Source organism: Lissotriton helveticus, chromosome 10 (assembly GCF_964261635.1).
Source record: "Lissotriton helveticus chromosome 10, aLisHel1.1, whole genome shotgun sequence".
Taxonomy (NCBI): Eukaryota; Metazoa; Chordata; class Amphibia; order Caudata; family Salamandridae; genus Lissotriton; species Lissotriton helveticus.
The window spans coordinates 489,610,326-489,634,432 of record NC_136071.1 but is presented as its reverse complement, the minus strand read 5'-3'; the positions used below and the strand labels follow the sequence as shown (position 1 = coordinate 489,634,432).

Sequence of the window (24,107 nt, the reverse complement as noted above, 5' to 3'; positions counted from 1 at the left end):
GGGTCATAGCTTGGTCTCCATTTGACTCAAGCTATTCTGGGACTTAGGGGCCCAACATGGCAGATTTGCACTAGATCATCACAGGGACACTGATAGCATCACTGTGTGTGCTTTCTCATGGTCTCACCTTTACATGAGCCTGGTACAACTAGTCATTCTGAGTACTCCCCAAAAGGGACACATCTCAGTGAAAACCTACTGGTCAAACTCTAGAGTGGATACAAATAAGAAAACCCAACTAGGAGAGGACCAAGTAACATTTCAATTTTGAGGTATTAGTCCATGTTAAAGTGGGGGCGAACGGTTGTTGCATATACATTGACAGATGACAAATGTAATTCTACCCCTTTTTTTTGCAGCACTCTTTCTTCGCACTGGTCAGAAAGGGTTTACTAGAAGCAATCCTACCTGTTTGTATTTGGCGGGTAGGCTCCAGCCGCATGCCTGCAGGCGGCCATCGTCATTCCGCACATGCTCCCGGACTTGGCGGTATTGCTCCCGCTTTTGTTCGCGGCGTGCGGACGACGTACAATCACTGAGGAGAGAAGCAACAGTGTTACTTCTCAATCTGTGGTTAGAAACAAGAAGCCGGGGGTCAAGGAAGCGAAGCAGTGCATGGGCACAAGCAAGCAAAGCTCAAAAGCAGAGAGAAAAGAAAGCAGACATTGCCCTGTACAGTGTGCAAGAAGCCTGGAAAAACATAGCAAGCATAGGTTGGATCAGTTAGCGGGAACATTCTGTGTAAAAAAATAGTTACTTACCTATAACTATGACTGTTCCTGTGAGTAGGCCACAATGGTGCTAGCCTATTGTGCCACATGCTTGAGAATGTCACAGACACCACAAACAAGTAGCCTTGCAATGATTTGAATACCAAAATGTTGATGAGATGCACTCCTTCGCCAGGTGGCATATGGAGTGAGTCAGAAGGTGACAAGAGTAAGGGAAAGATGGTGGGGAGATCAGAATAAAAATAAAGGTGTAAAAATGTACCTTACACAGGGAGCTAAAATACCTTGAAACCACTATGTGTATAACATAGGTCCTCATTACACTTTCAAATAGGTGACATAGTCTTGATACAAGAAAGAAGTGAGTCACTAGTGTAAATCAAGAACATGGCAAGTTCATATTAGGTTTACTTCTCCATAACCATAGCTGGTACTCATGCATCTGCTTCAGTACTAATTACAATGTGTGAAATGTAACCACTGTAAAAGCCTCCCCAACTAATTCTGAATCTTTAACTATTCCAAGGGTACTACAAAACTGTATGTATAACAATTAGAGGCACAAGTCAGGGTGCCCAAGAATAAGAAATACAACAGTTTTGCCCTTCCAGTTCTGTGCTTTCATAGGTAACTAGAATGAAAACCAGGCAAACATCTGGGATTCTTAGGGCGCCATTACAAGTGGGCCAGTAATAGGTCTGGTATCATCCAGAATGTAGCAATATTCTTGGAGGACAGAAGTATCCAGGTAAACAACTTCTAATCATAGCCTAATGGTAATGTGGGCCATAGTGGTTTAGTGGTAATATGAAGGGGTGTAAGTGCTAAGAAACCTATAGTTATTGGCAGCCAAACCAACCACTGCAAATCACTGGAAAAGCATGCCTTGCATGTTGATTGAGTGGACAAGGCAGTCTTGGCAATTTATAGGCATGGAGATGAATATGGATAATTTTGAAGCCATGTGGAAGCCACACATTGATCACCTTAGGGATGCAACCCCTTTGCTGTCATGCCTAGGACCTTAAGAGAACTGACACTTCTTCAGGACCGCTGATTGTCAGTGTTGTAAAGTGTTGATGCCACAAGGGGGTGATTCTAACAGAACAAAGTGTCAGCATGTTGCTTGAACCTGTAATAATAATCTGCTGATTGGATTTCTTTATGTTTCTCCGCAGTTCTTTTCTCTGCAGGTAGGTCTTGGAAGGGAGTCCGTTGTGGAAGTTGGGATGAGGGACACATTGGCATGTAGTCTCTCAATAAACTGTGCAATGTCATAGGCCTGTAATATTCCTGAAATGCCACATTCACTTTGTTTGTTCCTATATGCAAAATAATTCAAATACCTTGGGGAAAAATAAATCTATAGTTATTACAGTCATTTCCTTACTCCTATATCTCGTCACTTTGTCATAGATTCCAGAGTGGAGATGTGTGGTGCAGCGGCCAGGGCAGCTGACTTCGGAGCATAGGGTTCAGGGTTCGATCCCTGGCTCCGGCAGCAGCTCAGCACTGTGTGACTCTGGGCAATAGCTCACTTAATTTTCACGACGGCCCCCAGCGCCTTGAGACCTGTAAGGGTGAGTAGTTTGCGCTTTACAAATACGGATTACATATTTACATTCCAGACCAGCACAATTATACAAGAACTTAGAGGTGGTAACACCATAACCTGATGGCAGGCTTGAAGTGACCAGGGTACAGAGACAACTAGCCCCAATCAGTGATGGCTGTACAAAGCATACAGAGTAGGCCTTTGGCCTGATAAATTGCTTTAGTACTAACATCTTCACAAGCTTCACATTAGGCTTGCTTTTTTAGAGCAGGTAAGGAACATTCTGAAAAGCGTGCACTGCCGGTTGAGGAGCTTGGAATACATTCTGGGGAAGTCTTTAAAACATGTAAAACTTAAGAGATGCAAAAGACTATTGTGTACCTGGTGTTATAAAAGGTAAACAAATCTGGATGGCATTTATCATGGACAGCCACTTGCCAGAGGGTATCCCATGGTACATCACAGCCATCAGCTGCCTCAAATTAACTGCAACAATCTCACTATAGCGTTTTCTTTTCAGTATAAAACATGTCTTACTACCTTCTGCATGGTCAGTAATTCTGTTTGGCTTTATACTCCTAAACTTGTTGGTTGGAAAAGATGTATTTGGACAAATGAACCCCCGGGTCCTGTCACTGAGGCACATATGCTCTAACACTTGTGTTCAGTGAACCTGCATGCATTCTTCCACCCCCCCTCCTCTTCACACCCTGTTGTTCTGCCACCTACACTCTTTCCAGCTGTTGCTAGGGATTTCATATTTATGCTATATGCCTTCTTATTTGATGAAATTGCCTCTAGTATCTGTTATCAACTATTGGAGAGGCAAGAGAGTTCTTCCACAGCCATTACAAGATGAGCCACAAAACCAACGTTGACCTATTAGTGAACTATCAAAACTTTTACGTAGTACTCCCAAGTGACCACATACAGTGCACAACAGTGTAAGGCAGACCTGACTCTAGTCAAAAGCTAGAGATATGCCTGGGCTCATAGGCCCTAATTATGACAGGAAAGCATGAAACATTCTGAGGACTATTGAGTTGGACTGGCTGCAAACGTCACATGTAAATTGTGGCCACTTTACAAAAAAACTTCACAAAATCAGGGATTATGAATTTCAATTTAAAGTTATTGAGACGGCTGTGGGGCATTTTCCGAACTACCCTGCTTGACTGTGTAAACTTAACTAGTTTATCAGACTTATTCATTTATGAAACCTGATAGTGACAACCTGGCTCAAAATCCATAAATAAGATGAGAGACAAATGCCATAAGTAGTGGACCCAAAAAGCCTTTCACAAGTTTCTCAAACAGATGAGTATGGTCTACACAACAGAAGCAGACACAAACATAGGGTAAGGTGTTCTTGGGCCTCATTCAAGGGATAAGCAAAGCTTGTTTTGTCATTCAGGGCTTGCAAAAAGGAGAACTATGCACATTGTTGGGATTGTGCACGGATCATAGAAAAATGTGGCAACTATCTGGAGCTGCCAATAATTGTAACCACATCTTGTGAGTTCAGATGTTCCATAATACCTCACACAGATTAAGTGAAAGGTTTTGTGACATGTACTATAATCCAACGTGTTTTGGTTCTATGCTGCTCAACACTTTCTCATCCACTAGAACACAAGAGCATACTCTTGGGAATCTTCAGAATTGGTTACAAGATAAAATGTCCTTCATTATTTAACAGTGAACCAGAGAGGCATGACATTAAACATTCTTAGTGAGGATAGACAAAATAGCAGCAAGCAAGCATCAGGAAGGCTAATACAGCAAGCAAAAAAGGACATCACAAGCCAGGAAATCCAAACCCTTCAGTTCACTATCTCATTATAAACTCTTTGTGACTGTTTCTCAATATAAACTTTATCCATTTTCTACTCATATCTACTCCTCTCTTCCAAACTCTCTATTGTTTTAGCCTCACTTTTCCATGTTCCTGTTCTTCTTGTCCTTTGGTCCCTGTGTGTCTTTCAGATAAAAGCCACTGGTATTGGTCATTTTCTCTCCAGAGACCTAAAAGCCTGCATTTACAAGATGTCAGAAATATGTTGCATTTAAGAAGAACCTTTAATGTACAATCAATAAGGTTTATCCGTTCTCTCTGAATAAGCCAGCCAACAGCCTGGCCCCTGGATTCTGCTGGGTGCACCACATTTCCATTTAAAAAAAAAATAAAGGTGATGTTAGACTTTGTTCTTCCAGCTATTTACTCTGATGGCCTGGCAGGGTCTAACAACTCACTCGTCAGGGAAGAACTCTAGTGTGCGACCTCCTGAAGAGATCTGACACATGGTGTGACTGCGGCGCTGGCTGAATCCTGCTGGCGTCGGAGACTTGTAGTGGATGTTCACCGATGGGTAGGACCTCTTTACAGGAGGGGGACTCGCAGAGGAGCTGAAGAGCCGACTAAAGCTGAAACAGAAAGGGGGATTGAAAAGCATGAAATAACATGGCAGACATGCAGTCTATAACAACTTATTTTTTATAAAGTAAACTTCCAACAGCTGTGAGAGGTGTTAATAGGAGATGTCAAAGCTCCCCGGACTTTATTCAATTATTCTAAACATTCACTGGGTCCCATTATTGATATTTTAGAGAATATATTTGTTCTGAATGTTCCGGTACAGGTGTGGTAATTCTGCACCCCTGGATTTAATAATACTGAGAGTACAAGAAATGCCCGGGATTATATATGAAACCCATTATCAGGGTGATCAATAATACTGGTGTTTGAGTTCTCTGGTAATTTCCCATTACCCTATGGTTTTATCTGGACCTTTCAGATGTTTTGAGCACCTGGACTCAATGGGAAAATATTAATTACAGGGTGCTGTAATGAATCTCAGAATCCTGATGGGGTTGGAAATAACTGTTACAGGCCCACCAAACATTGCAAGAATCCCATAATTGGAGCTATAGTCCTAAAAGACCATGTCTTGTGGATACAGAACCATCACACACAGAAGACTGCAACATCAACTATGCTGGGAACCTTAGGCCAGTGGTGACCCCAGGATTCTTTGACACAGTCACCACTGCTCTAGCAGACCAAACATCCTTTTTGAGTGGGCTTGTAGAGAGACCCATACCCTCACTACTGCATCAATAGAACTCTTGAGGTAAGCTGCGATTAGCCAGTATCTGGAGAAAGACAAAAGCCTGGTTCTAGAGAACTACAATGCTGACCCACTCACCTAACTTTTGCTGTCACCTTGAAACCTGGGGGTATTTATCACAACTTGGAATCTTTGGCAGAAATCCAAAGACTCTCCATGCATGAATATTACAATCTCCAAATCACAAATAAAATACATGACAGGCATAATACCTACTAACACAGGTTCTAGCTATATATATATGCTCATGGCCTTTGACTGTGCACGGAGGAGATATCGTGTGCGAGGTTTTTTTTCCCTCTGGACCTCGAATCTGAGGGTCCCCTTCAGGTACAGAATTACACCAAATTACAAAAAGTACTCTTTCTGGACCAAGATCTGGTTTTCTGCCAAATTTGTGTAATTCCGTTCATTGGTTCAGGCTGTAGTCGTGTTTAAAGAAAGGCAAATTCCCCAAAGACATTGCATGGGGGGAAAGCGCTTTGAGACCCCCCTTTTTTCTCAGCCTCCCACTTGACCAATCAGCCCAAAACTTTTCAAGCAGCAGCTAAAGTAACTGGGAAACTAATTTTGGAAATGTTGTGAAGATTTGGCGCCAAAGTTATTAGTAAAACAAAAAACGATTTGTCTATGGGAAAAGTTGCTCCTAAATATAAATATATATATAAATATATACATATATATGTATATATACATATTTATATATATATATATATATATATATATATATATATATATATATATATATATATATATATATATATATATATACCACAGCACAAAACAAAGGGAAGTAATGAAACAACAGAATAACACAATCTCCGTACACCTACTTTCTACATACACACAAGTGTGTCTATAGGGAAGTGCCCCTCTATATGACCACGTCATAACATGAGCCCAAGTTCAAGGTAAGGCAAAACGATGTCTGCTTGGCCACATTTTCTTTTGCAGTGATATAAAAACGACGTCTCATTTGACTCATTGTTTGCGAGTGAATTACAGTGTCCACTAGATTTGAGTCGCTGTTCTTTGTAATTATTCATTTTAATATTCGGCTTTGTGTGGAACCAGCTTTCTATTCATTTCTTTTGTTTTGCAGTTTAAGACCACTTATAGACTAGTACAGGCATGAGAGCCTTATGCCTCATCACTTTGCATGACTGAGATGTAGAATAGGCGGGGATTAGAATAGCCCTGAAGAAGGCTTTCGACCAAATAAGCGTGTTTGTAAGGCCAAAATATGATAGCAAATGTAATGGGATGGCTGACGCATAGTGTCTCATCAAACATCAATGGGATACCCTAGATATCAATCATATCTAGGGTACTCCAGTATTAAAGAGAGACGTCTGAGTGGGTATACCCTAAGATATTTTTAATCACTCTGGATCCTTGCTTATATCCAAAAACACATCTTAAGAACTTCCGACTAGCGGTTGAGTCTATATAGGTAGTATTTTCTGACTTTGGTGTGGACAGGTCCTCAATGATGAAGCATGCCGGGATGATCCATGGGTGGATTGACCTGTCCAATTCTGTGGTGAACAACTGCACAACCATTGGATTCTAGCAATCTTAGTGTGGCGTGGGTCTAAGGGAGGTTGTGCATAGATCTTCATCCTCTCTCTCTCACTGTTTATACAGGCATGGGTTTGAGTAAGAGTGAGATGATCCCAGTATATCACTGTGAGCAGTCTGCTGGTGAGCGTTCGCACTCACTAATGTTTTGCTGGAATATCTGATTGACTTCCCTTTTTCAATCATCTTCAAATTTGTAAAACAATGTGTTAGGCACACCATGAGCATTACTAGCTGGAAAGAAAAGCACCCTAAATCATGGTACCTTGAGGAAAGCCCAAGAAAGCGTTGCTGCAAGTAGAAGTCATCTACTGTGAATTAAGAGGCAATTTCCCTTAGGCAGGTCCAAGTGTGCTGCCTTTCAGTGTTTAGGGAACTATGCAAGCAAAGACTGGGGGTAGGGTGCACAGAGTAAGTACTATGTGTATTCACTCATGCATTGTTCTGGTCCTGTAAGGAATATTCTTGTGAGTGCCTGGGAGCAGAGATTTTAGTGTGGAATGTCTCTCAACGGTCTAGTGAGTTGCAGAGCACAACTAATAGGACAGAAATCTGTTTTGCAGATATTAGGTGGTCTCCTAGAGTCTGCTTTAACATATTGTCAAGTGGAGTGGAGATATTAACACCAGACTACGGAGGATTAAAAAAGGAACTACAGTTAGATCCATTGTATTCAATAAACAAAGCACTACGCAAGCTCAAGGTGCTCATTCATTACATTTTTCTAGACCTTAAATTACTGTGACCCACCATGCTGGGTGCTGAAAGCTACGTAATAGAAATCAGAATGTAGGGAACACTTTGCCTTCCACTCCCCCAATGGCTAAGGGGACAACTTGAACATCAAGTCCAAAAGTAGTCTGAATTCTCAGGAAGTATGTGACATTTGCACATTCTTAACATAAGGCGGTCTGTAACTGTATTTCTATAACTTGTTCACCCTCCTATTAATTATTTTTCATCAAAAAGTAGTCCTATGGACCTTGCAGTAGTTAGAAAAGGGAATACACAAATGTTCAATTAGTCTCACAGTACACACTTAGCTTCCTCCTCAACACACACATACCAGCTTCCGACACATTATACAATACTTGGGTTCTTTCTAAATACATGTGCCTCACCTTCTACTGAAATATATTGTTATGAAATAATTACACAATAGGAACCTCTTAGCTTTTCCAAGATACAGACTTTTCTGATTATTCCCAATGCACTTCCCAGGCTCCCCGTAACACGCAGCTATCAATTTCTTTGACAACACCCCTCCTTCACTTTTGCACCACAAACACTACATAGCTTCACAACTATCAGAAATATTCATATTCACCCACACCACACACCTCCAAGCATCACTTCCTTTTGTACTCTACATTTACTACATAATCAAGAAATGTCTTAAGTTCCTTAGCCCCTTGTACACAATCAAGTCATTCTTACAAACCATTCCGCCTCTACCACAGCTGCTCTGTCCCTCCCTCCACAAAAACTGCTCAGCACCTTCCATGCCCAACTAAGGGCCTGAATTAAGTATGGGCGGATGGCCCGCCATTCCTCCATGGCAACAGAGTAATTTACAAAAATCCACATGGTGGTGTGGCTGCTCACCCTATATTATAAATGACTGCTAAACCGGCGTTCATTTATAAAAAAACATTGCCAGGAACGGCTGTCACAGCGGGTCCTGACAATGCATATTACACTCTGCTATGAGACTGCATCAGCAGAGCACCGCCCAGTAGCACAGAGCATTTGTTTTTTCTTTGCAAAAAGAGAATCCCAAAATGGGATTTACTTTTTGTAAATAAAAACGTAATGCTACCCTCACCATTACATGTCCACCCATCTAAATTGGGCGGGTGGACATGTGGCCATTTCTCCAACTGCCACTACTGCGCAGGGCTGTCGAAGACATTTGGCCATGGCGGAGATAGAGTAATCTCCGCCGTGGCCAAACTTAATGTGGGTTTGCAACTAAATTTATGAGCCACTACAATCTACACCAATATATAAATTAGGCCCTAAGTTAGGCAGGCTGAGGCTTTCCCTCTATTATTATGATCTGTGTACGTACAACTGCCAGATGGTTGACTTCTTCTTCTCTTGGACTGATGGATGTTCCCGAGATGCTCTGCAAATATAAGGAGAGACATGAGTTTTGACAGAAAGATAGTTACATGTAAACTAGTGTTCATGAACTACAGTTAATTAAGACAAATAGTGTTAGAATATCTGCCTGCATTCCCACATGTGGGTGAAAACAGAGATTGCAATCAAGACTCATAAGGACTGCACCCAATATATACCAGTAGGACAACAACCCTTCTGAAGACCTTACCGTGTTATTTCAAGCCTAAAGAGTCAGCTATTCAATTGGGAGGTCACCCTGAGAACTAGACAGCAAACACCACAATTTGTTGGCATTGTCTGGAATATGAGACCAATTACATTGGAGCTCCTGTACAGGCCTGCTTATATGCAACCTTACATCAACTAGAGACAAAGTATTAAACAAGAATTGGCAAAACCAATCGGTCTGCCCCCTTTTTTTATGTATTAATAATAGCACACAACTTAGACTGTGCTTCATCAACTTTCTCTTACACAGACAAACACGTGACAAACACATGAGATCTTTGTAATGGTGGCGTAGTATTGGAGATGGTGGTGGTGGTAGTAGTAATGATGTTGCTAGTAGGGGTGATAGTGGTAGCAGTAGGGATAATAGTGGTGGTGATAGTGGTCGTCGTAGTAGTAGTGGAGATGATGGTTTCAACAGTGATGGTGGTGGCTCTAGTGATAGCAGTGATAGTAGTAGTGGTGGTAGTAGTGATGATGGTAGAAGTGGTGATAGGGATAGCTGTATCTATGGGGTGATAGTGGTGGTGATGGTGGTAGGAAAAATGATATGGCAGCAGTGACAGCTTTGACAGTGGTGACTGTGGTTCTAGGTAGAATGATAATCATGGTGATAGTACTATTTATGATAGTGGTAATAATGGTTGTGATAGTTGTGGTGCTAATGGTATTGGTGGTGCAGCTGGTAATAGCTGTGGTAAACTTAGTTGTAATAATGGAGATTATACAGGTGATGGTAGAAGTGATTATGATGGTAGTAATGGTGGTAAAGTTGGAGGCAATGGTGTTAATGGTAAAAATGGTGCTAATGGTGTTGATGGTGATGGTAGTCATGGTAGTGGTAATTATGTTAATGGTAACTGAGGTAGTATTGGTTTGGACAGCAATGCTAGTAAATGTGATTTTATGGGTGATAGAGGTAGTGGTAATAGCGGTAATGGGATCGTTCTGGTAGAAATGAAGGTGGTGATAGCAGCAGTGACTAAGGTGTTCATAATGTTGGTCGCAGAGGTAATTGTTTTGGTGGAAATAGTGGTAGTGATGTTGGAATGATGGGGATAATAATGGTGGTGATAATGGTTGTGGTGTTAATGGTGGTGATTTTGGTAATGGTGGCAGTGATAAAAGGTGTGAACGTTGGTACGGCAACGGCAGGGTGGTAATGATGATGATGTTGGTAATGTGGTGGTAGTGGTTATGGTGGTGGTAACATTTAAAAATTGTTGTGGAGGTGTCCTTAGAAGCTTCCTGCTAAAATGGTATTTAGCCATACATTTGCAAGACAATTAGACACCGTTTCCCCTCCTCTAACTTTACTCATTTAATGAACTTCTCTGCCATTTAATTACAAGAGCCATTTGCTAAATCTTAACTGAATAGTGTACACTGATGATCTGGTAATATTAGATGAGAATCTGATAGGATTTGAAAGAAAGGCTGAATCTGCTTATAATGTAGAACATCATCTAACCATGAACACTGATAAAACTAAAATCATGAATTTTGACACCTCGTCAATGAAGGGGCATTATTTTTGTTTGGGCCTCAGTGGCTGGGATAATGAGGTGAAGCTGAGTGACCTGAAACATGCTAATTGATTTAAGTCGGTGTCACTTGCCACCTGCCTGCATTCTTCGCATGGGGGAGGTCAGAAGAAGCTTGCCACAGCTGGAGGAAAAATAAACCTTCTCTCCTGCCACTTACTCTTTAATTCACCAAGGGGAAATAAAGCCCTTCCCATACATTTACCACCTGCTCCAAGCAGGTGGTAAATAATAGCAGATTTGGCCTTGTCATTTCACCCAGAAGGGGAAAAAAACATGCGGAATTGGACATGGTATTCCAGAGGTTATATGTTATTCTCCATTCCGTGAAACTCAACTTGTAATCCTGCTATCTCAAGGGGAGACCTGGCTTGACAGTTTGGGCTGGACTGTTCCCATGAGGCACAGGGTCAAGACTGATTTGCATACGGCTGGGTCTGAACTGGGGTGGTGAAGTGAGCTAAAGACTGATGTTGTATTTAACCCAGATCTCTGACTTGGGGAGAGTGTCTGAAAAGTTTCAGTGCTCCGTCCATCATCTCCTTGCGTTTGCTTTGTACGCCCTAAGTTGGCAGGATATGCCTGGACGTGAGTCCCTTGCTCACTTTCCCCCTGGATCCAAGCTAGCCTAGCTGATATGGGGTGTTCCCCCAAAACCAGTCTCAGGATGCATTTTTCCGATCCAGGGAAGACCTGCTTGGCAGTTCGGGCTGGACTGTTCCCATGAGGCACGGGGTCAAGACTAATTTGCATATGGCTGGTTCTGAACTGGGGTGGCAAAGTGAGCTAAAAAATGATGATGGATTCAATCCAGATCTGTGACTGGGGGTGAGTGTCTGAAACGTTTCAGAACTCCATCCATCATCTCCTTGTGTTTGCTTTGTTCGCCCTAAGTTGGCAGAGTATGCCCAGATGTGGGTCCCTTGGTCACTTTGCCACTGGATTCAAGCTAGCCTGGCTGATGAAGGGAGTTACCCCAAAACTGATCCCAGGATGCTTTTTTCGAGTCGAGGGAAGACTTGGCTTGGCAGTTCGGGCTGGACTGTTCCCATGAGGCACAGGGTCATGAATGATTTGCAAATGGCTGGGTCTGAACTGGAGTGGCGAAGTGAGCTGGAGAACAATGATGGATTCAACCCAGATCGGTGAGTGGGGGGTGAGTGTCTAAAAGGTTTCAGGGCTCCGGCCATCATCTCCTTGTGTTTGCTTTGTTCGCCCTCTGTTTACAAGGTATGTCCAGACATGGGTCACTTTCTCACTTTGCCACTGGATTCAAGCTAGCCTGGATGATGAGGGGTGTTACCCCCAAACCGGTCCGAGGATGCTTGTTTCCGGTCCAGGGATGACCTAGCATGGCAGTTCAGGCTGGGCGGTTCCCATGAGGGACAGGGTCAAGACTGATTTGCATATGGCTGGCTCTGAACTGAGGTGGCAAAGTGAGTTAAAGAACGATGATGGATTCAACCTAGATCTGTGACTGGGGGTGAGTGCCTGAAATGTTTCAGCATTCCGTCCATCATCTCCTTGTGTTTGCTTTGTTCGCCCTAAGTTGGTAGGGTAGGCCCAGACATGGGTCCCTTGCTCACTATGCCACTGGATTCAAGTTAGCCTGGCTGATGAAGGGTGTTACCCAGATACCGGGTCCAGGATGCTTGTTTCCGGTTCAGGGAAGACCTGGCTTGGCAATTCGGGCTGGGCTGTTCCCATGAGGCACAGGGTCAAGACTGATTTGCATATAGCTGGGTCTGAACTGAGGTGGCGAAGTAATCTAAAGAATGATGATGGATTCAACCCAGATCTGTGATTGGCGGTGAGTGTCTGAAAAGTTTCAGTGCTCCGTCCATCATCTCCTTGTGTTTGCATCATAAATTCCAGCCCAGTATGTCCCCATAGACATTACACGGAGCCCTAGGAGTGAACGTAGCATGTTTGGTGTCACAAAGGTCTGACCCGGACATGGGACTGTGTCTTGATGTTTATATTAAAAGTGTGGTCACAGTGCGAATTTAGTGTCTGGTTACAAGGACCCATATGACCTCTATTATTTTTGTCACTAAACGCAAGCATTTTGAGCTAAGTAGCTCTAAAAAGTGGCTCCTCCTACAAGGATAATAGTTTCACTAAATAACAATAATACATACTTGAGGTCTACTGTCCTGTCTCCCTAAAGTATTTGATTAATGTATTACTAAACTCAATAAAGATATATTTCAAAAAATAATCATAAGCATTGAAATATTTTTTTAGTCAGAAGTTGATTGATAGATTCACTAAATGCCAACAATACATACTTGGGGTCTACTCTATTGCCTTCCTAATATATTTGATAAATATATTAATAAAATCAATGAAAATATTTACTTTCTTAAATCATAAGCATTTTAAAAATGGTTTAGTAAAAAGTTGATTGCTAGTTCAGCAATGTGTATTATATGAATGCACACAGTCACTGTTGGCATTCAACCATGCTTCGACCTGAGCTAATAATCAGCTTCTGACTAAAAGTACTTTGAATTGATTATAGTTTTCCTACAAAATCATATGCATCTGCACACTTAGAAAAACTAGGGCCTCCTGTCATAGATACATTTACATATGAGTAAATCTACATGTGTAAATGTATTCTTAAACTTTGCAGTAACTTTACTACTTTTTTCTATTCATCATTTCTGAGTGTAACGTTACTACAAAGCATATACTTACATGCTTCCACCCATTCAGGGGGTGGAGCGTAATTTATAAGTGTAAAGTTACTACTAGTAACATGTCACACATAGGCTGAGGTCTCTACCAGCGGGGCGGAGATCTGCCTGCAGTGTTTCCCAAACTGTGGATCGTGACTTACTGGTGGGTTGCGAGCTGATATTTGGTGGGCCAATAAAGTCCAAGCAATAAGTTAAATGCTTTTAAATTTTGTATTTATCGTATCACATTTGATGTGCTTTAAAGATGGCGGTAAAATGTCAGGCTATGTCTTCTGACAGATTACTGGTCATTTTTGTAACATAGGGATTTGGTGTTTACAAACTCCTCTCACTTTGCAATCTCTACATGCTTTAGGCCTGCTCTGCTGTAAAAGTCTCGACCTGAATCAGCCGGTTCTATACTTTCTGTAGATTATGGTCGAGCTCAGAGATGATTCCTGTCTTAGAGAAGAGAGTTTTGACTTAAACTCGCACATCAGGAGTTGAATATCGCTTTGCACAGCGGAAGCTCTGGCCACTTCAGAGTCTGAGATGGCTGTGGTAATGGAGTTGGAGGTGGCTCCACCTTCTGGTGTGTCATTTGGATGACACTTCTGGGTATGCAACACTTTACATATGGAAGGTGTCATGGCCTGTTTTCCCATATGATTAGGAGCGTTTGAGCACAGAGTGTTATTTAGTATTCTTATAGATAGATTGCCTTGATGTCCCCAATGGGAGCCAATAGCAAGGTGCACCACACAGATCATGATTAACTGAAGCACGGTCTGTGCAAGTCTAGCAAACTGACTTTGGTTTATATTGGCACATTAGGCCACAGATATATCTCCACATACATTCCTGGTGTACACAAGACCCCTCAACGCTCAGTGGTGACAGCCTTAGCTGAGGGTCACCCTGATGGAGTATCTGCCTTGGTCACAAACCCATACATCTGACTTTGTTATATTAAAATAAATACATATTTTTTTTTAAACATAGGACTAAATTAATGTATTTTAACATTATTTCTTATGGGGTTCTATTTTAAGTTCCTGCCTCCATAATTTTCTATAGGCGATGTTGCAGTACCAGTGGTTAGCCATGTGTGGTGCTCGACCCAAATCAGATTTTAGCATACACTGTGTCCTTTATTGCAGTAATAACCAGAGAAGAGCAGCTTGAGAATACAATCGGCTTACTGTTTTGTGTCCATGTCTTACCTTTGACCTATCCTTAGCCCTCACTTACCCTCGCCCTAGACACCTCAAACTGAGTAGTACGCAGTCCCTATTTTACAGCCACTGCCAACTGTACCTCCAAAATTTACTACTAAAGGTATATGTGCAGAAAATTCGACAGTAGCATATATTTGTGATACAGCATGTTTGTAGAGGGCCCGTTAGTACAATCTAATCCAGGGCGCCCTGTAGCCACTGGGCTATGTTTTACATGTTGTGATATTTTTCCCCGTCAGTTCAAAATGTGCCTAGAGTTTGACGAATGAAATCATCTACCTCTCCTTCCAAACGCCTTCCACTTTCGATATTCCCAGCACATCCCACTTCCTGTGACCCTCCACACATTTCAGGTGCGCTAGCAGTGGAGAGTCACAAAGCGGAGTCCCCAGAATCACCTGACCCCTCCAGTCCAGTGCTCTTTTCACTTTCCAAACAAAGAGGGTGGGAGAACGCTGCCTCTTATCCCAGCACTCAATTCACCCCAATGCATCATGGTAAATGCAATGCATGATAACACTTACTTCAATGACAGTATTTAGTTTTTCACCCTTGTTGGTGCTGTGCATCTCTAGACACTTGTTTCAGAACAGTTGTCTCCTTCAGTAGAGAGCAAAACATACTTTTGGGGGTGCTAGAACTGCTGCCCAACATCTTCTGAAGTCTCTGTACCACTCACTGGGCGCAGGTGCATCAGCCAGAGCTCATCAGCTGAATATCTCAAGGGAGTCTTTTCAAACAAAAAGAGGGTGGGAGCGCACTGCCTCACACACAAGCACTCTGTTCGCCCCAATTCATCATGGAAAATGCCATATCCTACATGCCTGGACAGTCGAACATTGTCAGTGAGTTCCACCTGACTGCCCCGTAGAGCCAGTCGAGGTAGCCCCGGGGTCTATCGCCCCCCTGTCTGCACATGTTGATGGTTCTGGCTGTGTTGTAAATACACAATCGTTATTTACCTGCAGTTGGGCCGCCCAGTAATTCAATCTCAGACTTGGGAGGGTCACTCTTCCATCATCTGCCTTCCATGTCAGTACATATAGGGCAATCCTTGGCAGGCCCTCTATTCCAAATTAACTGTCTGGTCGTCACCTCAACGTCTCTAAAACAATATTCTAAGAATCTAAGGGGAAGATGTAGGACATTTGTTTTGTGGTCGCAATTGGGAATTTGGCCCGTTTGTGGTCTGCCCCATATACAATCCTTATTTTGCGAGTCAGTAACCTATTACCTACTCGCAAAATAAGGTTTGCGACTCGATATGAGGAAGGGGTGTGCCAAGGACATCCCTTCCTAATAGTGAGTCTAACTGCAATGTGTGATTGTTTTGCAATTGGTGGGGGGGATGGTGTAGGAAAATGGTGTGGTGGGGAGGTGGAGAAGAAGGTGGCAATGTCCCATTTCTTTGGTGGTGGAGACATTGCAGGCGTATCCAGTGGTCTCTTCTTTGAGCTGAGGATGAGCTGACGAGTTTTAGGGTTCTTTATAAGAGTCTTTTGTTTAGGATCTGGCATAAAAAATGTAGACATTTAAGCCCTGACGAAGTTCCAATAGAACGAAACGCGTTGGCTGCGGTTGAATTTTTAGAAATGTAAAGAATAAAGGAAATTTTTGGATAAATGTGAAGCTTTTTTTTACTCCGTTTCTGGTGCACCGTCTTACCCTCACAAAAATGTTCTTCGACCCGCTCATGTTCCAGAACATTGACGCCCTCTTGGAAGATGTCATTGGGAATGGATGTCGACGAGCGAGCCATTGTTCTTTGAGATCGATGATCTCAAATGGTCTTCTTGGAGCGGAAGGAGGCACAAGCTGCACAGTCTTTGGCCTCGTGCTCCAGTGAAAGGCAGAGGTTACACACCTCATGCAGATTGGTGTGGGGAAACTTCGACCCACATCGAGGACACTTCTTGAATGGAGTTCTTTCCATGAGCCAGATGCTAAGGCTCAGGTAGACCCGAAGGCCCTCGTCGACCATCGGAATTGAGGACTTCAACGTTGGAGAGATGCGCGACGAGTAGGGTTCGCGATCGAAAACAATACCGTAGAAAGGGTGAAGGATTGCGCGTCGAAAGTTATATCGGTAATGCCGCCGAACTGGAGCGTGAGAAACACATCCGAGACCGATGGCGGAAAAAAACAATCTGAAGATGGAGCCCATGCGCACTATCATCCAAAGGAGGAGTCACCTATCTCATGACTTCCAAAGACTTCTCCAAGACAAAAACAAGTGCAAACATCCGGGCCCAACACCAGATGGCAATCTATGCATAGTGTGTGATCTGCAGCTCATATGCCTCGAACATATCATTTTGAGACGGACCGCTCGGCTTAGTTTGAAAATCGGGAGCCTTCTCCAGTGGGACACCGTCCCTTTGTATTCATGCAGAATGCGCTCCAGGTTTTCCTGGAAAAAGGCATTTAGCCGCGAGGTGACACAGATGCCTAGGTACCTGAACTCATCTATACCCATCTCAACGGACAGCTTCCTTTGCTATGCAAGGACCACTCAATCAGGGGAAAAGGCTATATATTTGTTCCAATTAATACGGATCACAGCATATGCACCAAATACCTCAAGTCTCTGCAGAATAACGGCGATCGAGCAATCCAGCTCCACCATAAACAGTAGACTATCGTCCTTGGACAGGGATATCACATCGCCTCATTTTGGGTTCCATTTTAAGGCCCGGAGTTGGATATTACTTCAGATCGAAGTTACCACAGGCTCGATCGCAAGTGTGAACAAGAGCGGTGATAGGGGGCACATCTATCTGGTGCCCCTGCAGAGCCTAAATGTCCTCGACAGGGCCCCTTTTATGCAGACCAACGCCAGCGGTTCCTGATATAACAGCCAGCCATTTAAAAAATATTGGTCTGAAGCCCATTTTCTGCAGAACAGCCATCGGGTATGGCTCTTCCACTAATCAAATACCTTTCTGTCATCTAGTGATAGCTGTGTCAGCAGCTCACCAATCCAATCCCTCCAGGCTAACTGAATAGGCGACAACGGTTATGTCTGGTCACTATGTATAGTGTAAAGCCTGATTGAAAGGAGGTTATTATTGTGTCTGTCACCTTCATGATCCTGGACAATAGCACTTTGGCAAGGATTTTGGTTTCTATATTCAGTAGGGAGATTGGCCTATAAGCGGCACAGTCATCCTTCTGCTTCCTCTCCTTGTGGATGAGAGCAAAGTTACCTGCCCCAAATGCATGGGTAGAATTCATCCCTGCAATGCTTCCTCAATATCACTTTAATCGGGGCCACTGCATGGGTTTTTACACCTTAAAAAACTCTGATGGGGACTCATGGGACACGGGGCATTTTGTATGCTAAGTTGGGTCACCGCCTCAGAGATTTCTTTCTTAGTCATTTCCAGCTCTAAGGCCCTATTCCTAGAGGCAGGGAACTGGAAGGTGCCTAACAGACTTTGCCATGTTGGGCAGGGTCTCCTCTAGTCTTGCGCCTGTGCTATTTTGTCCGGAGTCTCTTTTCGGGATCTCCTGGCGGTGAATACCATGTGTACCCATCTTTGTCCCTCGTCCTGTTTGGCCAACCAGGCCAGAAGCTTCCCAGCTTTATTTGCCATTTCATATAACCTACCCTGCTTGTTTCTGAAGAACTGTCTTGCTACGTGTTGGGCCACGCTCTAGTAGTGTTTGCTCAGTTCCTCTAGTTCCAGTCCCGTTTCTTCATAGGGTGGGATACATCTGCAGCCTCCCCTTATACCAGCTCCTCCTCCAGTTCTCTGCATGATTTCCCCTTTTCTCGCTTTTCCCCCTGATGTGGGCTATCAGGTCTCCCCTCAGTACTGTTTTATATGCCTCTCAAACTGTTGCACTGGAGCTCACCGTCCCTACGTTGTCCTTAAAGTAATGTTGGGTAGCTTGCCTTATGATATCATGCGCGTTCTTATCTGTCAGTTCCCTGGGGTCTAGTCTCTACCTCTTCTCAGATCTGGGCAGTCTTGTTCAGAATAACATCATAACTGGAAAACGGTCTAAGAACCCCCTGGGCAATTATTTCATGTTCCAAAAGGCTCCCACTAGGTGGTGTAGCACCAACAGATAGTCCAACTTGGACACTTACTGAATGGAATTTGAAGCACAGAAGTACTGTTGCCTTTGGTGATTACGGGCCCTACATAAATTGGCCAGTCCAGTCATACCAGAGGGGTAACCTCCCAACCGGGATCCCACAACTAGTCAATCGATCCACGTTCCTTTAGTAGGGAATCTGGAGCGTAGGTTATCCATTCTCCAAGCTTCACAAATGCTTCACTTTGCAGTCCTGGTGGTTGGAACCAGGAGGCCACCACCAACCCCATGCCATTCCTACTGCCAGTCACCGCCACGTAGCATCCCTGGGGGTACACCCATGTATTAGTCACCTGCTGGGGTATCAACTTCTACACAAATACACCAACTCCCCTCAATCTCCTAGAGACACCAGCATGAGTCAGGAGCCAATAGCACCCCTGGTTTAGGAATCTGCAGTTGTTTCCCATTAAGTTAATCTTCTGCAACAGAATCACGTCGGGATGGGGCTTGGCCAGGTATTTGGTCACTATTTCCCATTTCAACTTGCTTCCTAAGCCATTACGTTCCATGACAGTATTTTAGGGTGAGCCCCCCACCATTTTGATGTATCCTGAGATCAGTCATAAGCTGCCCTTCGGAATTGCCCTTCTATATTTGTTCTTTGGATCTGGTGGCCCTCCTTGTGGGCATTGAGCTGCTCGCTTTTCCCCTCAACCTTCCGTAACAATTGCCCCCTCCCTACACACTTATGCTGCAGGCTTAAAACTACCTGCTTACCCAACTGCTGAGGTGTCTGTTGCCCCTATCATTGTTAACATTTAACACAAGTAATTCACACAACAGTAATCGGAGGCCATTCATGGCTTGGGTCGACCTGTGGAACTGCACAGGAGCCTCCCCAAACCAGCCAGTGCCCCCTGCATAGTGAGACTCATGGTCCTTCGTTTGGTTTACATTCAGGGTCCTCTGTTAAAATATCTCATCAACTGTCATTGGAGTTAAAATAGGGGCCTGCCATCTGAGCCACTCTGGGAAGCTGATTGATTCTCTGAGTCAACCTCTAAGAACTCCCACAGGATGGCCACCTCCAGGGTCTGTTTCTGTGTATAACAGCCACCACCCTCACCCTTTCCATTTTGCCTGGTCCTTCATAAGGGCTGATGAGGGGTATTTGTGCACTTTGCAGCACCAAGGGTTTTCTGTTATCCCCTTCCCTTGCCCACTCACCCTTGTGCATCATTGGGTACTTCCTGGGCTCCAGTATTAGGCCAAGCCTCTGTAAACTGTTCTGTAGGAGAAGGAGGCTCCCTGGTCAATAATCATGAGGTTCACCAGAAAGGATGAGGCCTTCCTAAATGTTCGGGTGTTGGGGTTCTTTTTGACCCCTAAGAAGAATTCCTGTTGTTTCCGCACTGCCTTTGTGTTATCAGAATATATGCTAAGACTCCCTTTCTCCAGTGACATTGGCCTGTGTGTCCGTGCCACCTGCAGCGAATTGTCCCTGTGTGGGAAATTCTGCAACTGGGCCATGATCACCCTTGGTGGTGCCCCAGAGGATAGCCAGGGACTCTGTGCACCTGTTGCACCGTAAACCACCTGAACAATTTCCCCTCCAGCACAACTGATAGCCAGTCCTCAAGGAACAGTTCCATGCAGGGGCCCTTTGCTTTCTACAGGACTCCAAACAACCACATGCTGTTGCGGCAGGAGGGACCTTCTGCATCATCCAGTTTGCTCTCCAAGGCTGCCACCATCTTTTTCAGCATCTTGAAAGGCACGCCCCCCGCTGTAATTGCTGGTTTCAAATGGGTGAGTGTGGATTCGGTCTCCATCACCACTATCCGCCAGTTTTCAGTAGTCTGACATCAACAGTCCCATGTCCTGGGCCATCGTGGGGATCTTTTGGCCCAGATCAGTCTTTGGCTCTTTGAATTGCTGACAGTATTATCACAGAATGCACCCCTAGGTCCAAATCTGCACCTCCTCCAGTGGAGTCTTTGACCCACCCCCACTCAGCCCTTCTTCCCTTGAGCGTCGCTGTGTTGCCGCCTTCAACTTCACCATTATGAGGCCTACCAGCTCCTGGGCCAATGGACATGGGTTCTTCGGTCTGTCCACTCACAGACTGACTTCTAGCTGTTGAAGAATTATTGGGGGTTACCACCCCCTTGTGCAGCCACCTCACTGTCTCCCCACTACAATGGCTCCTTGCGGCTGTACCTTCAGCATGAGCACCCTAAGTCTCCCAGGCTCCTAGTGCCTCCCCCACTCCTCCACCTTCAGTCGGTATCACCCTGGACCCTGCGGCATGAAATAAGGAGGGAGGCGGGGTTGTTTGTCACCAACGATTCCACGCTCTCGGCCCAGCTCTAGCTACTTCTGGATAAGCCCCAGGCCACTCCAAATGTGTCCTGCTGGCCTGGGGGAGAGAGAGAGGGCAGTTCCACTCACCTAGCCTCTAGTGCTGTCTCTGGCTATTCCGGGACTGTACTGAGTGTCTCTGTGGTATGAGGGCAGAGGGTCCCAGCGCCCAATCACTCCCCCACTAAGGTTGCTCATTTCCTTGTGGCAAGACTGCCCCTGACCACTCTAGTGCCCATGGTACAAAAAGAGAGGGGGGTCATCTCTGCAGTGCTACCCCACCCTAGGGTGACTCCTGGTGATCTCTCGCTACTCCGCTCTGCTCCTACGCCAGGCCGAGGGAGTCACTGCCAGCGCAAAGTTGCACCAAACATCTTGGATTGCTCCCGGGTCTGGCCTTGCCTCTACACGCCATCTGTTGTTCTAGAAGGTGCCCCTTCCACCTCTAGCTAGGCCAGATGGCACAACCTACACCCTGCGACAGCTGGGGGTCTCCCTGAGTGCAAGCCCCGGCAATCTCTCACCTCGCCTCTCCACTCCTGCGCTGGTCCAATCAAGTCAACGCCAGGCCAGCATTGTACCTGCCATCTTAGAATTACCCCAGGCCAGCCTCACCTTTCCTCCCCTTCCACTACTCCAGGGAAGAGGCCCCTCCCATCGTCCAGCTGGGTCAGAAATTACCCCCTCACACCCTCTGGCTGTGTGCTGCTGGGGGAGGGGAAAATTGTCCCCGCTGGTTGGACAGCGCTAGAGCTCTTCTATGCGACCACTGCCATGTGCGCACAAGATATGGTGAGTTTATATAGTGTATACTTGTTTTTTGTGCATTATTGGTGAAGTTCAAATTGTAGAGATAGCTTGGGGCTCCCAGTTGTGATTCAATGGGGTCCCCACAACTCTACAGCCTAAGAACCATTAATGAAAAGCATTAAAGCTAGAAGTATCATGTATCCCATAATTCTAAAATCGAAGTATCTCACAATTTCTGTGTGCATAGGCTCAGATAGTGTGGACCTGAAGTACTGTTATGGGTGGCGGCAAGCTTTTGAGAAAAAAGAAGCCTATATTATGAAATCATTATTATCAGAAGAGGTGCTAAAAGTCACAAAAGGCGAATCATCTTACCTGGATCTTGAATTTTACAGCTTGACTGACACATGGGAGACAGAACGATGTGCTGCTCAAAAATGTGGATTAAGTTTACATGCAGCAGTAAAGAAGACAGATTGTCAGTTGACAATTGGCTGTAAATCCTACTGCATATCACTGACCGAACCAAATGTAGCCATTAAGAAAATGGGTTAACCCAAAAAAGGTCAAATGTAGAGCTGCAACATTACTTGAGGTATGCTCTGCACCCTTCTTTAAGGCTGACATTTGTAGGTTTATACTGCCGTATGGTGAAGGGGATGTGAAAAATTGGTCTCATAATCCGTCAATGGCTTGTACCAGAGTGTTTCGGCTAATGTAACCTTAACACATAATATATGTCCTTACCATAAACTCTTAGGACTATGACATATTCAACAACTTAGTTCTCACGTTGCAGTGGTGCCCATGCTTTTGATGCAGCTATCTCATGTTGCTAGGGAGGCAATATTAAACCAATGGCCACCAATTCCATTACATTATTAGAATGATTAATTCCTTAAGAAAGTCTTTATAGCTGCTAAGGATTTTGTCATAAGGGTCAACAGTTGGCTGCGGTAATTAACATGCATTTTACCTCCTGCATTGAGCCTCACAATATTTTTTTACTTCTGTTCTAATGTTGTTTGGTACAACTATTTGTAATTTGGCCGCATTTATCTCTGTAAAAGTTTAATTGGCAATGTATATTTATATATATTTTAAATGTGGCACTAAATGCATGCTGGTGCATGTATATGCTGAATTGCAAAAGAAAAATCTACTTGCCCAGCTAATAAAGTTACTGCTTTGGCATAGGCTAAATAGAGGATGAGGTTGAGTTTAAAAAGGTTGCATTACTTTAGCATTTTCTTCACTGCTTACTGCACATTATTTCCCTCAAGGAAAGCCTCACCTGATCATCTCGGTCCACCTCACAGCCTCCTGGAGCTCCATCAACCTCTCCTTGTACTGGTTGCGCTCCATTAGGACACGTGCCATCTCAACGCGTGTGAAGCGCCTCCGCTGGGCGATGGGGATGTTGTCCTGCAGCGGGGATGAGCACTACATCAGTTGACAAAGGAAAAAAACGGTAGATGCCATTAGGAAGAGCAACATAAGTAGCCCTTCCCTCGTGGCACCAAGTCACTCCAGAAAGGACAACCCAGGACCCATATCGTAAGGATTATTTTTTGGGTCACAGTTTTGCGACACACACCGAACATCGCAACACCACCATCCACACAAAAAAAATTCGTCCTCCAACTGAAAGAACATTTTGTATTCACTTTTCTTTTTGTAAGATGTTATGAAAAAAATGTAGTCGTAAAATACAGAGTCCATATCTACTTAATCACACCTGATCTAACTTTAATTAAAAAGATAAAATACTTTGCGCTTACAAACAAATCCTTCATATATTTTAGATATCTCTTTCAATAGTTTCCTGAATTTGCCATCTTTCGAAACCACTTGTAAATATCAGAGTTTCGGAGATTTTTGTTTACTGCGAAAAAAATACTTTTGCAGTCTCATTCCTGCAAGCAGGTTTTGTTTACAAATTCTGCCCTAGATATGCCCCTCTTGGATCCTGAACCCTCTATTAGTTGACGTCTGAGGGGTATGGAACTAAAATTCCCAGGGAGAGAACTCAGAATGGCAGAACAGTTCCAGAAGACTTGCAATGTTTGCAGATCCATCTCTAGCTGCACTAGATAGGACAAAAAGGGGGAAGGGCCTTATGAATAGTATCAT

At 44.1% G+C, this 24,107-nt stretch overlaps 1 protein-coding gene across 1 annotated transcript in view; it reads right to left on the bottom strand.

Moving 5' to 3' along the window:
• Positions 1-24,107, bottom strand: part of MAPK8IP3 (mitogen-activated protein kinase 8 interacting protein 3) — a 683,833-nt gene that overhangs the window by 269,933 nt on the left and 389,793 nt on the right. Inside the window, exons 12-15 of the mRNA XM_078662972.1 lie at positions 23,269-23,417; positions 9,067-9,123; positions 4,540-4,710; positions 409-535 (exon numbers count right to left, since the gene is read on the bottom strand). Coding sequence (XP_078519098.1) covers positions 409-535; positions 4,540-4,710; positions 9,067-9,123; positions 23,269-23,417 — 504 coding nt within the window. The remainder of the gene's footprint in view (positions 1-408; positions 536-4,539; positions 4,711-9,066; positions 9,124-23,268; positions 23,418-24,107) is intronic.